The 14,487-nt window shown below is 44.1% G+C and overlaps 2 protein-coding genes across 2 annotated transcripts in view; one reads left to right on the top strand and one right to left on the bottom strand.

Annotated features, from left to right (window-relative positions):
• The first annotated feature begins 299 nt into the window (after positions 1-299).
• Positions 300-4,685, top strand: fem1b (fem-1 homolog b). The gene is made up of 2 exons (XM_039017179.1): positions 300-1,051; positions 1,228-4,685. Exons 1-2 carry the CDS (start codon positions 804-806, stop codon positions 2,861-2,863), a joined length of 1,884 nt encoding a protein of 627 aa, XP_038873107.1. The 5' UTR covers positions 300-803; the 3' UTR covers positions 2,864-4,685.
• Positions 4,686-7,284: 2,599 nt separating this feature from the next.
• The window catches only part of itga11b (integrin, alpha 11b), a 133,566-nt gene continuing 126,363 nt past the window's right edge, over positions 7,285-14,487 (bottom strand). The window contains exons 27-31 of the mRNA XM_039017178.1: positions 12,969-13,052; positions 12,637-12,747; positions 9,694-9,789; positions 8,670-8,783; positions 7,285-8,230 (exon numbers count right to left, since the gene is read on the bottom strand). Coding sequence (XP_038873106.1) covers positions 8,150-8,230; positions 8,670-8,783; positions 9,694-9,789; positions 12,637-12,747; positions 12,969-13,052 — 486 coding nt within the window. The 3' untranslated portion in view covers positions 7,285-8,149. The remainder of the gene's footprint in view (positions 8,231-8,669; positions 8,784-9,693; positions 9,790-12,636; positions 12,748-12,968; positions 13,053-14,487) is intronic.

Here is a 14,487-nt window from a genome sequence, read left to right as displayed (position 1 = left end):
CTCCCCACCCCACCTTTACATCGCCCTTAAACTATATTTTTCCTTATAAGCCAATGTATTGTGTGATTTGCATTAGGAATTTATTTGACATTGTAACATGTTTTAATAACCGAATGAAATAGAAATGTTACTTAAATATGTACAAATATGAATCACTGTTAAAGTTTAGACAATTATTTGTCATTCATCATGAATAAATACTGGTTATTTTCACTTGTCTTCTATTACGTGGGGACTTTTATTTAGAACGTTTCCGAAATTCCGTGACCCGGAAGTACTTCTTTTTTTAGTGTTGCTGGCGAGATGTTGATAGCCTTGCTCTGTTATCAAAACATTTACATTTGTTGGATAATATAGCCAACTACATTCTTCTTTGACCTTGTCTGCTTTAACGTGTTTAAAGAGGAGTACTGTAATTCAAGAGAAGCGAGATTTAACAGCACGAAGTTCTGATACTTGCACGGTTTTGAATGTGAGCTTGCTAGCTAGCTAGCTTCAGATGATGCATTAGCTAGCAAGCTCGGTGCCACCGAAATTGGGGACAACAAAGTTGACAATCGAATCCAGAAGTTAGCCCAAACAAACAATACGAATTAGTTTGGATGCAGCTTGTTTTGTGCTTTGAAATAATGGGTTTCAGTCAAACGAATTACTGTATCAACCAAGCTCAATTGAGTTTTTCATGTGAGCACTGAATAACCTTGTTTCGGTATTTTAATGGGAGGCGGGCTGCGTTGGAGTAGTACATCTAGTGGGCGACACTTGCGAAGAAGGCGAAGGTGCCGGCGACGTGCTGGGCTTGGATGGACTCGCTTGCCGGGTACGTATACAAAGCGGCTGCTGAGGGCCGAGTCCTGACGTTGGCCGCCCTGATGCTCAACCACTCCGAGGCCGAGACACGATATTTACTGAGTTACGTGACCCACCTCGCTGGCCAACGGTCAACTCCTCTCATCATTGCATCTCGAAACGGACACGACAAAGTTGTGAGGCTGCTGCTGGATCACTACAGGGTGGATACCGAACAGACAGGCACAGTCAGATTTGACGGGTTAGTATTCATTAATGTAATCATTGGTCATTCAATTGTGTGTGATTGCACTTTATTTCTGCTGGCAATGGTGGGAAAATTAAGCACCGTAATTGACTTTTATGTCAAATGCATTATTTGCTGGAATTATTTGCTGGTTAATTCATTTTACCCACCTCTTCTCCCTGCTTCTTCAGGTATGTCATTGATGGGGCCACCGCCTTGTGGTGTTCGGCTGGCGCAGGACACTTTGAGGTGGTCCGCCAGTTGGTGTGCCACCAGGCGAATGTCAACCACACCACTGTCACCAACTCCACCCCCCTGAGAGCGGCCTGCTTTGACGGGCGCCTGGACATTGTGAAATACCTGGTGGAACACCAGGCCAACATCGGCATCGCCAACAAGTATGACAACACCTGTCTGATGATCGCCGCCTACAAGGGCCACACGGACGTGGTGGGCTTTCTGCTGGAGCATGGCGCTGACCCCAATGCCAAGGCCCACTGCGGGGCCACCGCCCTGCACTTTGCTGCTGAGGCAGGCCACCTGGACATTGTGAAGGAGCTGGTGCGTTGCCAGGCAGCCATGGTGGTGAACGGCCATGGCATGACGCCGCTCAAAGTGGCGGCGGAGAGCTGCAAGGCGGACGTGGTGGAGCTGCTGCTGTTGCACGCCGAGTGTGACCCACACAGCCGCATCGAGGCTCTGGAGCTGCTGGGTGCCTCGTTCGCCAACGACCGGGAGAACTATGACATCCTCAAGACTTACCACTACCTCTACCTGGCCATGCTGGAGCGCCACCGCGATCTCGGCGCGCTCATCGCCAAGGAGCTGCTGCCACCCATCGAGGCCTATGGAGGTAGGGGCGAGTGCCGCACTCCGCAGGAGCTGGAGGCCATCCGGGCGGATCGCAATGCGCTGCACATGGAGGGCCTGATGGTGCGCGAGCGCATCCTAGGCTCGGACAACATCGACGTGTCACACCCCATCATCTACCGGGGTGCCGTGTATGCCGACAACATGGAGTTCGATCAGTGCATCAAGCTGTGGCTGCACGCGCTGCTCCTGCGCCAGAAGGGCAACCGCAACACTCACAAGGACCTGCTGCGCTTTGCCCAGGTTTTCTCCCAGATGGTGCACCTGAAGGAGCCGGTGGGGGCGGAGCCAGTGAAGCAGGTGCTGCACTGCAGCGTGCTGGAGATCCAGAGGAGCATGGCCAGGGTGGAAGCAGCGCCTGAGGCCGAGCTTCACACGGCCATGGACAACTACGAGTCTAACGTGTTCACCTTCCTTTACCTGGTGTGCATCAGCACCAAGACAGTGTGTGGTGAGGAGGAGCGCGCCCGCATCAACAAGCAGATCTACAACCTGATCCAGCTGGACCCGCGCTCGCGGGAGGGCTCGTCCCTCTTGCACCTGGCCATCAGCTCCAGCACTCCAGTGGATGACTTCCACACCAACGATGTGTGCACCTTTCCCAACGCGCAGGTAACCAAGCTGCTGCTGGACTGCGGCGCGCAAGTGAACGCGGTGGACCACGAGGGCAACAGTCCGTTGCACATCATTGTGCAGTACAACCGGCCCATCAGCGACTTCCTGACGCTGCACGCCATCATCATCAGCCTGGTGGAAGCGGGCGCCCACACTGACATGACCAACAAGCAAAAGAAGACGCCACTCGACAAGAGCACCACGGGAGTGTCGGAGATCCTGCTCAAGACCCAGATGAAGATGAGCCTCAAGTGCCTGGCGTCGCGGGCCGTGCGCCAGCACCAAATCACATACCGCAACCAGATCCCTAAGACTCTGGAGGAGTTTGTGGAGTTCCACTGATCCACCTGGCCATGGAGACCTTTTAAACAATTAGAATCTCTTGTTATTTTTTTGTTTTGTTATAATCTTCTAACAAATCAGAACGGTGCTGTCTGGGGATGATTATGAACAGTTTGACACATTGTGGTTTTTAAACAATGGTTCCTTTTTTTTCTATTATAAGTATGAATTGCGAGTACCAGCAGCGGCGCCCATGTTCTCATTCTCCAGATCTCTTACTGAAGTGTGTTACTGTCTGTGGCTGTCATTCTGACTACTGGGTGTCACTAGCAGAATGAGGAAATTGACAGCCTGCTTTTGTGCTTTCACTTTCCCAGAGTGTTCCAAAGAGAATACTTGGCACAGCCAAGCATCCACACAATGGTGACAACAGCAGGACCATTTGACAGCTTGTACTGCATGGATCCAATTGTCCCAGACTTCCAGCTGGGTTCGCAACCATGAAAAGTAACATTACACTCTTGATACTTTTTGCCTTATCATGTTGCCTGTTGCAGGGATGTTGTGTGCTATGTTGCATTGATTATGGAGGTCAGTGGTTTGTTAGTGTGTGTTTGAGGGAGCGAATGCGTGTCAGTCAGAGAAAGGCTGGGAGGTGAGACGGTAGTAGTTAGTCTTGGCAATAGAGAATAAGCAGGAAAAGCACGGATTTGCCAAGCAGCCAGTCAAACTTGTGTGTTAGACAGTGACGCAAAGTCTTGTGGGACTTTCTTTTATTTCAGTCACCCATTGCTCTTTAAAGTTGTCACAGTTCCACTGATGTCTATAGTTTGACAATGTTTTGCCTTCTGATTCTCATTTCTAGTTGGATTGTCTGCCTATTTTTGGTTCCAAACTCATGACTGGTGATTGAGTATTGCATTATAATAACAGATCGTTTCAGATTTCTCTGTAGAAGAACAGCGAGCCAACCCACACAGTAGAGAGAGAGAGAACTGCTGGACAGCACTTTATACTTATAATAGGAGTATTTTATTTTTCTTTCATAACTGATATTTAAAAAAAAAAAAAAAAAAAAACAGTTTTATTTAAGAGGGTATGTTTGAAGATATATTTTTATGGAAAAAACATCTGTGGAAGTAGATGTAAAAGGAGCTTTCTTTTACACAAACACTGACTGGTAAAGATGTGCCTGTGATTCTATTTAGATTTTCTCTATCGGAGTAAGTAGGCCTAGATGTCCCCTTTTAACCAAGTCACCAACGCATGTGCGTTGTTGGCCATCCTGATGAGCTTTGCTACAGTGTGAGGGAACGAGCTTGGCGGCTGTCTGTGGAGACTCCATGGCTTTATTACCACACACTGGCCTTTAAATGGATGCTGCTGGTATTGATGTTTGAGCATGTCTTCCATTCTACGTCTCTTGGATTTGTGTGTGGGTGCGCATGCTGAGATCGAGGGAAGGACTGTGGAATGTTCCTGGCGGGGTTGAATGTAGGCCTATAGTCTTTTCCCTCATGCTTGCAACATGTCGTTTGTCCATATAATAACCAACGATTGTACAGTCCTTGTTCTGTTTCCTAATCGGATGGTCAGAGATTAAAGCTGAGAATGAACGGTTATTTCTGCCGATTTGTCTTTGATTGTCATCTAAGCGATACTGTGACCATAGCGTGCCGTTAATTGTGCTTTTTACTTTAAAAGGGCGTGCGTGTTAAGACTTTAAATGCTCTCGCTATTGATTTGATCTGATTTGGCTTTTACTGTATGACACTGTTTAAAAGAAATTCTGGAGTGGAAAATGTATGTACATTACCAGTCAAAAGTTTGGACACACCTACTCATTCAAGGGTTTTTCTTTATTTTGACATTTTTCTACATCGTAGAATAATAGTGAAAACAAACTATGAAATAACACATGGAATTATGTAGTAACCCAAGAAAGTGTATTGCTATTTTATTTTACCTTTAACTAGGCAAGTCAGTTAAGAACAAATTCTTATTTACAATGACGGCCTACCCCGGGCAAACCCTAACCTGGACGACACTGGGCCAATTGTGTGCCGCCCTATGGGACTCCCAATCACGGCCGGTTGTGATACAGCCTGGAATTGAACCAGGGTCTGTAGTGATGCCTCTCGCACTGAGATACACTGCTGCGCCACTTTGGAGCCCTAAACAAATCCAAATATATTTGAGATTCTTCAAAGTAGCCACCCTTTGACTTGATAACAGCTTTGCACACTCTTGGCATTCTCTCAACCAGCTTCACCTGGAATGCTTTTCCAACAGTCTTGAAGGAGTTCCCACATATGCTGAGCACTTGTTGGCTGCTTTCTCCCTTCACTGAGTTGCGGTCCAACTCATCCCAAACCATCTCAGTTTGGTTGAGTTCGGGTGATTGTGGAGGCCAGGTCATCTGATGCAGCACTCTATCACTCTCCTTGGTGAAATAGCCCGTACACAGCCTGGAGGTGTGTTGGGTCATTGTCCTGTTAAAAAAATAACTGATTGTTCCACTAAGCGCAAATCAGATGGGATGGTGTATCGCTGCAGAATGCTGTGGTAGCCATGCTGGTTAAGTGTGCCTTGAATTCTAAATATATCACTGACAGTGTCACTAGCAAAGCACCCCCACACCATCACCACCTTCATGCTTCACGGTGGGAACCACACATGCGGAGATCATCTGTTCGCCTACTCTGCATCTCACAAAGACACGGCGGTTGGAACCAAAAATCTCAAATTTGGACTAGTTAGACCAAAGGACAGATTTCCACCTGTCTAATGTCCATTGCTCATGGTTCTTGCCCCAAGCAAGTCTCTTCTTATTGGTGTCCTTTATTAGTGGTTTCTTTGCAGCAATTTGACCATGAAGGCCTGATTTCACGTAGTCTCCTCTGAACAGTTGATGTTGAGATGTGCCTGTTACTTGAACTATTTCTGAGAAGGGTAACTCTAATGAACTTATACTCTGCAGCAGAGGTAACTCTGGGTTTTCCTTTCCTGTGGTGGTCCTCATGAGAGCCAGTTTAATCATAACGCTTGATGGTTTTTGCGACTACACTTGAAACTTTCAGAGTTCTTGACATTTTCCAGATTGACTCACCTTCATGTCTTAAAGTAATGATGGACTGTCATTTCTCTGCTTATTCGAGCTGTTCTTGCCATAATATGGACTTGGTCTTTTACCAGATAGGGCTATCTTCTGTATACCCCCCCCCCCCCCACCTTGTCACAACACAACTGATTGGCTCAAATGCATTAAGAAGGAAATAAATTCACTTTGAACAGGGCACACCTGTTAATTGAAATGCATTCCAGGTGTCTACCTCATGAAGCATGGTTGAGAGAATGCCAAGAGTGTGCAAAGCTGTCATCAAGGCAAAGGGTGGCTACTTTATAAAATATATTTTGATTTCTATAGCATGATTCAATATGTTATTTCATAGTTTTGTTGTCTTCACTATTATTCTACAGTGTAGAAAATAGTAAAAATAAAGAAAACCCATGAATGAGTAGGGGTGTGTCCAAACTTTTGACTGGTACTGTATATCAGGTATTTCTATTTTAATATTTTGTATTTGGGGTGAGTATTGGACTAATGGATGCAAATGAACCCAAATACAGTTTAACCCAGTGTTTTTTTTTCCCCTCAGCAGTTGACATGTTTTTTGGAAAGACTAATGCGCTGGAAGACATGAAAGATATTGCATATGTACAAAGCTGGTGTCATATTAAAGCTCAGTGTTTCCCATTAGCTCATTGGTTTTGTCATTCCCCTTTCAAGCTAATGCAATTTATTTAATCAAAGAAAGCTATCAAAGTTGAAGTGAAACTATTTCTGTCAGAAGTTGTGGGACTATAGAACGATTTCTACATCACTCAATGTGTAAAGTGATACGTTTTTTGCCTTGATATTAATATTTCTTATACTTTCCTACTTGCAATGAATATTTCTTCAGGTATAATTATCAAAGGTGTAGTATCTCCCGTTTAATATGACACCAAAACTGCTTAGAAGTGAGTACACAACCAAATGTATTGACATTGGTCCTCCAGTCTCCATAGGGAAAATTTAATGTGGCAATTTTGTCTGAAATCCAAGAGGATAGTGCCAAAATTTGTCCACTGTCACATGCAATGACCCGCGTACCAGATTGCCTCTGGATTGAGTCAGAGCAACTGTGGGCTTAAATCTTCTCTTAAAACAGATGATTCCACCGATATACCACACACGTTTCATTGCATGTGGAAGCTGACCAATTCACTCTGTGGTTACAGATATGCTCTATCGTTAGGGTTTTAAAATTTCACGTGAAAATGATTTTGTGATATCACTGGTAAAAATATTTTCTAATGGATGTCAAGGTGCCCTTTTCTGTGTCTTTTTAGTTGCTCTGGTATTGACCAGGGAGGGTAGATGACAGAAATATAATGACATTTAATTACACATAGAAAACTCATGAACTCTTTATAAACCACTTGGCATGCTTTAATGATTTCAACATGGCCATCATTGCATCTTCCTTGAGATCCTGTCTAGCACCCCAGGTCATCTGTGTTCATATATAAATCCACAGGTTGTACGCCACGGTGCAAAGCAGCCTCATATTGGTGTACATACATCTGACAACGTTGTTGCACAATAGCCTTAAGTTAATATTATGTAGTTATATAGTAATGCCACTTTAACAGTCATGAAGGGACAGTTGGATATGTACACAATTCAAGTTTATCGTTATACGACAAAAGTGCATCAGCTATAGAATATGGCATTTGCAAATACAATATACAATATAATATTTAAGTTGCGTCATGTTCTCTTCCAAAATAAATGAGTAGGTCGTTGCTGTTGCATATTTGAGAAACGCAAAAGCCAAAAAATCAGACATTATAGGTAATCTTGTGTTCTGAACAGGCTGCCTGGTTTTCTTTGGCCTTGTGCTGTGTATTAATGATGGGCTTATTCCATTCACTCTATTATATTCAGACACTTTCTTAGAAAAATATTCTGTGGTCATTGGTCTGGTGAAAGATTGTCATTTGGCTTTGTGGTGATGATGATGATGATAGGTCATAAAGGCTGACTGATAACCAGGACCTCTGTCAGTCTTGTCCAGATGGTGTCAGTCTGCTGAAGTTTCTCAGTCATAAGAGAGACACAGGTGGGCTGGGAGCTTCTGTCGGGTTCTAAGACAGCGAGTAAGAAGGCTCGGCAGTGCAAGACGGGTGCTGTTCAGCCAAGGGGAATACGGACACTGAGGTCACGCCCACAGTCTTGTCTGGGGTGTGCTGGGGGTCCCTGAGTGATGGGGCTGATGCGGGTCTGCACTGTTGCCGTGGTTACCGCTCCTCTGGCATCTTCCCGTTGGCTACTTGCTCCTCCTCTTCCTCCCTCTGTTTCTGCCTGTTGAAGAAGCCCAGCTGGGAAGGCAGATACAGAGAGGGGAAAGAGTGAAACCAAAACCCTTCACCAGGTGTCTACAGGGACCAACATACAGGTAGAAAGGCTGAGTTATCATTGATTATACACCAGGTCATTGATTATAAACCATGTAGTTTGGCACCTGGATGCTGATTGGCTGAAAGCCATGGTATGTCAGATCGTATACCACGGGTATGACCCCACAAATATTTTTACTGTTCTACGTTGGTTACCAGTTTATAATAGCAATAAGGCACCCCAGGGGTTTGTGGTATATGGCCACTATACCACTGTTAAGGGCTGTATCCAGGCACTCTGTGTTATGTTGTGCATAAGAACAGCCCTTAGCCGGTTTATTGGTCATATACCACACCCCCTCGTGACTTATTGCTTTATTATAATGAAGATTTATGCAGGATGACATTGATTCATTCCTACCTTCCATAGAGCCAGGATGAGCAAGGCTAGCAGCAGCAGACCGCCCAGCGTGCTCCCTACTATAATCCAGATGGGAATTTTGTAATCTTCCTCCTTTCTCATCTCCAGGATTATCTAGAGGGGAAATTACACTGGACTCAGGCATGTATGGGGGATCTGGTTTGGCTGGACTTTGCGGCAAGTAAACGGTCAACAAACTTACATTTAATACTGTCTGAAATGTTTTTCATTCTCTATGACTGGTGGTCTAAAATGTGGATTTACATGTACATATAATGTGTTTAGGTCATACCAGCACACTCCATCACCAATCTCCCTGACCAGCTCCCTCGGGTCAATTCCTAAACTTTTTGAACATCTCATGACCGTCGCGCCATCATTTGGAGGATGCACTCAAAGAATTGGCCTAGCTAGGCTACTCAGTACTCATGATATATTGCTTGTTCGTTTCTTGTTTTTTAAGCACTTTTAGGTTAAGGCCACGATTCAACCAGTCACATTGTGCTGTCGGCCATTACCTTTAAATGGCGCATAGCCGACAAAGCGCAATCGGATCGAATCTGGGCCTTATTTCTGTTATTCAAAGCGCTGTAGAAGTTTAATAAATGTATTATTATTTGGTGTGTTTAGCATCTAATAAAAATAACAAATTGACCAGAAACCGAGTGATTGAAATAAACCTTGGAAATGACTGTGCCTGTGAACTACCTGTTCAAGTTATCAAGTTGAACCTGTGGTTTGAAGTGTAGTGAAACTGTAACATAACAAATGAAAGGCATCTACATCAGCAAAGTAATCAGTATTACTTTCTGCCAGAAGGTGGAACCATAACCAAATATATCTGAGCAACTATCACCACATTCTCCTGGTCCTCCTAGGCCTCACTGCACTGGCAAGCCAACAGCGGGACTAAGTACACTTCATTAAGCACACTCAAACCAGCCCATACCTTCAGGCTGTTATGAAGTGTTACGAAGTGTTATGAAGCATATGAAGTGTGAGTTGGACGCTGCTGGGGTCTTACGTGTCGTGTTGGCCTCTCCTCATGCAGAAACACGGGACTGGACGGACTCAGTTCTATGGAGGCTGCTGTCACCAACTCCAGAGTTTTAAACTTCACCTATCAGGAAAGGGTTTAACAAGAAAATAACTATAATTGCAATGAACAAATAACTTAGTCATCAACAAGGGACATTAAAGAACAATAAGGAATTGAAAGTTCTTTACATTAAAGGGGCTATTCAAAACTTTTTCCTCGGGACCAGATCAGGACTTAAAATGGTCCACACACACACGCACAGTTGTGAAGAAGGCGAAACACCCGAGCGTTAAGCGGTACTGGAGCAACAAGTCTGACACCTAAATTGCTCCTGAACAGCTTATATCCCCAAGCCATAAGACTGCTAAATAGCTAACAAAATGGCTACACGGACTATCTGAGTTGACCCTTGTATTTATAATTTTTTTTGTACTGTCTATGCACACTCACAGGACTCTACACACTCACGCACACTGACACTCCTACACACACATAACATGCATGCCCATTTATACTGACTATACACAAGCACACACACAATCTTAATTTACACTGTTGCTACTCTGTTTATCATACATCCTGGTGCCTAGTCACCTTACCCCTATACATACAGTTGAAGTCGGAAGTTTACATACACCTTAGCCAAATACATTTAAACTAAATTTTTCACAATTCCTGACATTTAATCCAAGTAAAAATTCCCTGTCTTAGGTCAGTTAGGATCACCACTTTATTTTTAGAATGAGAAATGTCAGAATAATAGTAGAGAGAATGATTTATTTCAGTTTTATTTTCTTTCATCACATTCCCAGTCGGTCAGAAGTTTACATACACTCAATTAGTATTTGGTAGCATTGCCTTTAAATTGTTTAACTTCAGTCAAACGTTTCGGGTAGCCTTCCACAAGCTTCCCACAATAAATTGGGAGAATTTTGGCCCATTTCTCCTGACAGAGCTGACACCAACCTGAGTCAGGTTTGTAGGCCTCCTTGCTCGCACATGCTTTTTCAGTTCTGCCAACAAATTTTCTATAGGATTGAAGTCAGGGCTTTGTGATGGCCACTCCAATACCTTGACTTTGTTGTCCTTAAGCCATTTTGCCACGACTTTGGAAGCATGCTTGGGGTCAGTGTACATTTGGAAGACCCATTTGCGACCAAGCTTTAACTTCCTGACTGATGTCTTGAGATATTGCTTCAATATATCCACATACATTTCCTGCCTCATGATGCCATCTATTTTGTGAAGTGCACCAGTCCCTCCTGCAGCAAAGCACCCCCACAACATGATGCTGCCACCCCCGTGCTTCACGGTTGGGATGGTGTTCTTCGACTTGCAAGCCACCCCCTTTTTCCTCCAAACATAACAATGGTCATTTTTGTTTCATCAGACCAGAGGACATTTCTCCAAAAAGTACAATCTTTGTCACCATGTGCAGTTGCAAACCGTAGTCTGGCTTTTTTTATGGCGGTTATGGAGCAGTGGCTTCTTCCTTGCTGAGCGGCCTTTCAGGTTATGTCGATATAGGACTCGTTTTACTCTGGATATAGAAACTTTTGTACCGGTTTCCTCCAGCATCTTCACAAGGTCCTTTGCTGTTGTTCTGGGATTGATTTGCACTTTTCGCACCAAAGTACGTTCATCTCTAGGAGACAGAACGGGTCTCCTTCCTGAGCGGTATGACGACTGTGTGGTCCCATTGTGTTTATACTTGCGTACAGATGAAGGTGGCACCTTCAGGCATTTTGAAATTGCTCCCAAGGATGAACCAGACTTTCTGAGGTCTTGGCTGACTTATTTTGATTTCCCCATGATGTCAAGCAAAGGGGCACTGAGTTTGAAGGTAGCCCTTGAAATACATCCTCAAATGATGTCAATTAGCCTATCAGAAGCTTCTAAAGCCATGACATAATTTTCTGGAATTTTCCAAGCTGTTTAAAGGCACAGTTAACTTAGTGTATGTAAACTTCTGGCACACTGGAATTGTGATACAGAGAATTAATTATATGTGAAATAACTGTAAACAATTGTTGGGAAAATTACTTATGTCATGCACAAAGTAGATGTCCTAACCGACTTGCCAAACTATAGTTTGTTAACAAGAAATTTGTGGAGTGGTAGAAAAACGAGTTTTAATGACTCCAACCTAAGTGCATGTAAACATCCAACTTCAACTGTATCTGCCTCTGTCACGTCTTGACCATAGAGAGCATTTATTTTCTATGGTAGAGTAGGTCAGGGCGTGACTAGGGGTTGTTCTAGTTTATATTTTCTATGTGGGGTTCTAGGTTTATTTTCTATGTTGGTGATTTGTATGATTCCCAATTAGAGGCAGCTGGTAATCGTTGTCTCTAATTGAGGATCATATTGAAGTAGCATTTTTTCCACCTGTGGGTTATGGGATATTGTTCATGTTACTGTGTTTGGAGTTAGTGCACGTAGCATATTGTTAGTCACTGTTCGTTGTTTCTTTATTTGTCTTGTTCTGTATTGTTTTTGGTGAGTTTCATTTATTAAACACGTGGAACTCTACGCACGCTGCTCCTTGGTCCGACCATTATTACAACGAACGTGACAGCCTCTATCACTCCAGTATCTCTGCACAATGTAAATATGCTAATGGAATTGACCCTGTAAATAGATTCTTACTTCTCGTGTTCTTCTTCTTAGTTGTGTGTTTCTTGTGTTATTTTTATTTCTGGTTTTTGTTCTGCCTCATGTTATTTTTATTACTATATTGATGATTCCATTGTACATTAGAATGTGCAAAAAAGGCATTTCACTGTACTTGTGCACGTGACATTAAAGCTTGGATGCTATTGAGCCAACAAACATCCTGTAAATGGTCAAAGTTTGAAAGAGTTATCGAGAATGAGTGGAATAGGGGTACTGAATGTCAGCGGAGTGCAGAAGTAATGTCAAACTCACAGCAAAGAGAGCTTGGAGGTGCAGCCGCCCCCTGACTGTCACTCTGACCTCCCTGTACGCAGGCAGGTTGAGTCTGCACTGCATTGGCAACGTCATGCTGTTGGAGTGATTCTGCACAACACATAACAAGGATTCTCATCAACATGATACTGTCCTAATAGCCCATATGTAGCATAGTCCATAATCAGTTGCAAAACTGGTTGAAATGACATCATAGTAATGTTATTCCAAACAGTTTCTGGTCGAAATGACGGCACCAGTTTTGCCATCTGGGTAGTACTTCAGTACATACACAACCACACTAGACACATAGGCAGATAACGAATACTTACCAGCTGTGGGACGTGTGAGAGATCTTCAGGGAAAACATGGCTTGGAGTCATGTGATGTGGGAGGACACAGTTAGAGCTAATCGTCTGGTGAGGAGAGAGCGAGAGAGAGTTTTAATATGTCATCCTGTAGCTACACACAGACACAGGGAGTAATACATCCGGTATAGTCAGAAGAGGACTGGCCACCCCTCAGAGCCTGATTCCTCTAGGGTTCTTCCTAGGTTCCTGCTTTCTATGGAGTTTTGGCAACACTATATTTGGAAAGTCCCAAGTAGATGGTTTGTGGATGTTCAATAACGGTCAACAACATTTAAACTAACTATCCCCTAACCTTAGCCCTAACATTAACTCTTATCCTAACCCTAAACTTAAACCAAGCCCTAACCTTAACCCTTACCCTAATTCTAAACCTAACCCTAACCTTAGCAAGCGGTTGCTTATCAACATATATACAAAAGTATGTGGACACCCCTTCAAATTAGTGGATTCGGCTATTTCAGCCACACCCGTTGCTGACAGGTGTAGAAAGTCGAGCCCACATCCATGCAATCTCCATAGACAAACATTAGCAGTAGAATGGCCTTACTGAAAAGCGCAGTGACTTTCAATGTGGCACTGTCATAGGATGCCACCTTTTCAACAAGTCAGTTCATAAAATTTCTACCCTGCTACAGCTGCTCCGGTCAATTGTAAGTGCTGTTATTGTGAAGTGGAAACATCTAGGAGCAACAACGGCTCAGCTGCGAAGTGGTAGGCCACACAAGCTCACAGAACGGGATAGCCGAGTGCTAAAGCGCGTAAAAGTTGTCTGTCCTCTGTTGCAACACTCACTCCCGAGTTCTAAACTGCCTTTGGAAGCCGCACACCAGCCTAATATCACTATGCGCAATGCCAAGCGTCAGCTGGAGTGGTGTAAAGCTCGCCGCCATTGAACTCTGGAGCAGTGGAAACGTGTTCTCTGGAGTGGTGACTCAAGCTTCACCATCTGCCAGTCTGACGGACGGATCTGGGTTTGGTGGATGCCAGGAGGACGCTACCTGCTCCAATGCATAGTGACAACTGTAAAGTTTGGTGGAGGAGGAATAATGGTCTGGGGCTGTTTTTTATGGTGAAATACAGCCCCAGTGAAGGGTAATCTTAACACTACAGCATACAATGACATTCTAGATAATTCTGTGCTTCCAACTTTGTGGCAACAGTTTGGGGAAGGCCCTTTCCTGTTCAGCATGACAATGGCCCTGTGCACAAAGCGAGGTCCATACAGAAATGGTTTGTCGAGATCGGTGTGGAAGAACTTTGGGATGAATTGGAATTGCCAAACATAGCGCTGCTAAAACACTCGACCACTGCTACTCCAACTTCCGGGATGCGTACAAGGCCCTCCGCCGCCCTCCTTTCTAAAAAATCTGACCACGACTCCATTTTGGAGTCCGCCCTCTTTTCTAAAAAATCTGACCACGACTCCATTTTGCTCCTCCCTTCGTACAGGCACAAACTAAATATACATATTTTTAATTTA

Source organism: Salvelinus namaycush, chromosome 21, assembly GCF_016432855.1.
Source record: "Salvelinus namaycush isolate Seneca chromosome 21, SaNama_1.0, whole genome shotgun sequence".
In the NCBI taxonomy this organism is placed as follows: domain Eukaryota; kingdom Metazoa; phylum Chordata; class Actinopteri; order Salmoniformes; family Salmonidae; genus Salvelinus; species Salvelinus namaycush.
This window is presented reverse-complemented; position numbering and strand designations above follow the sequence as displayed.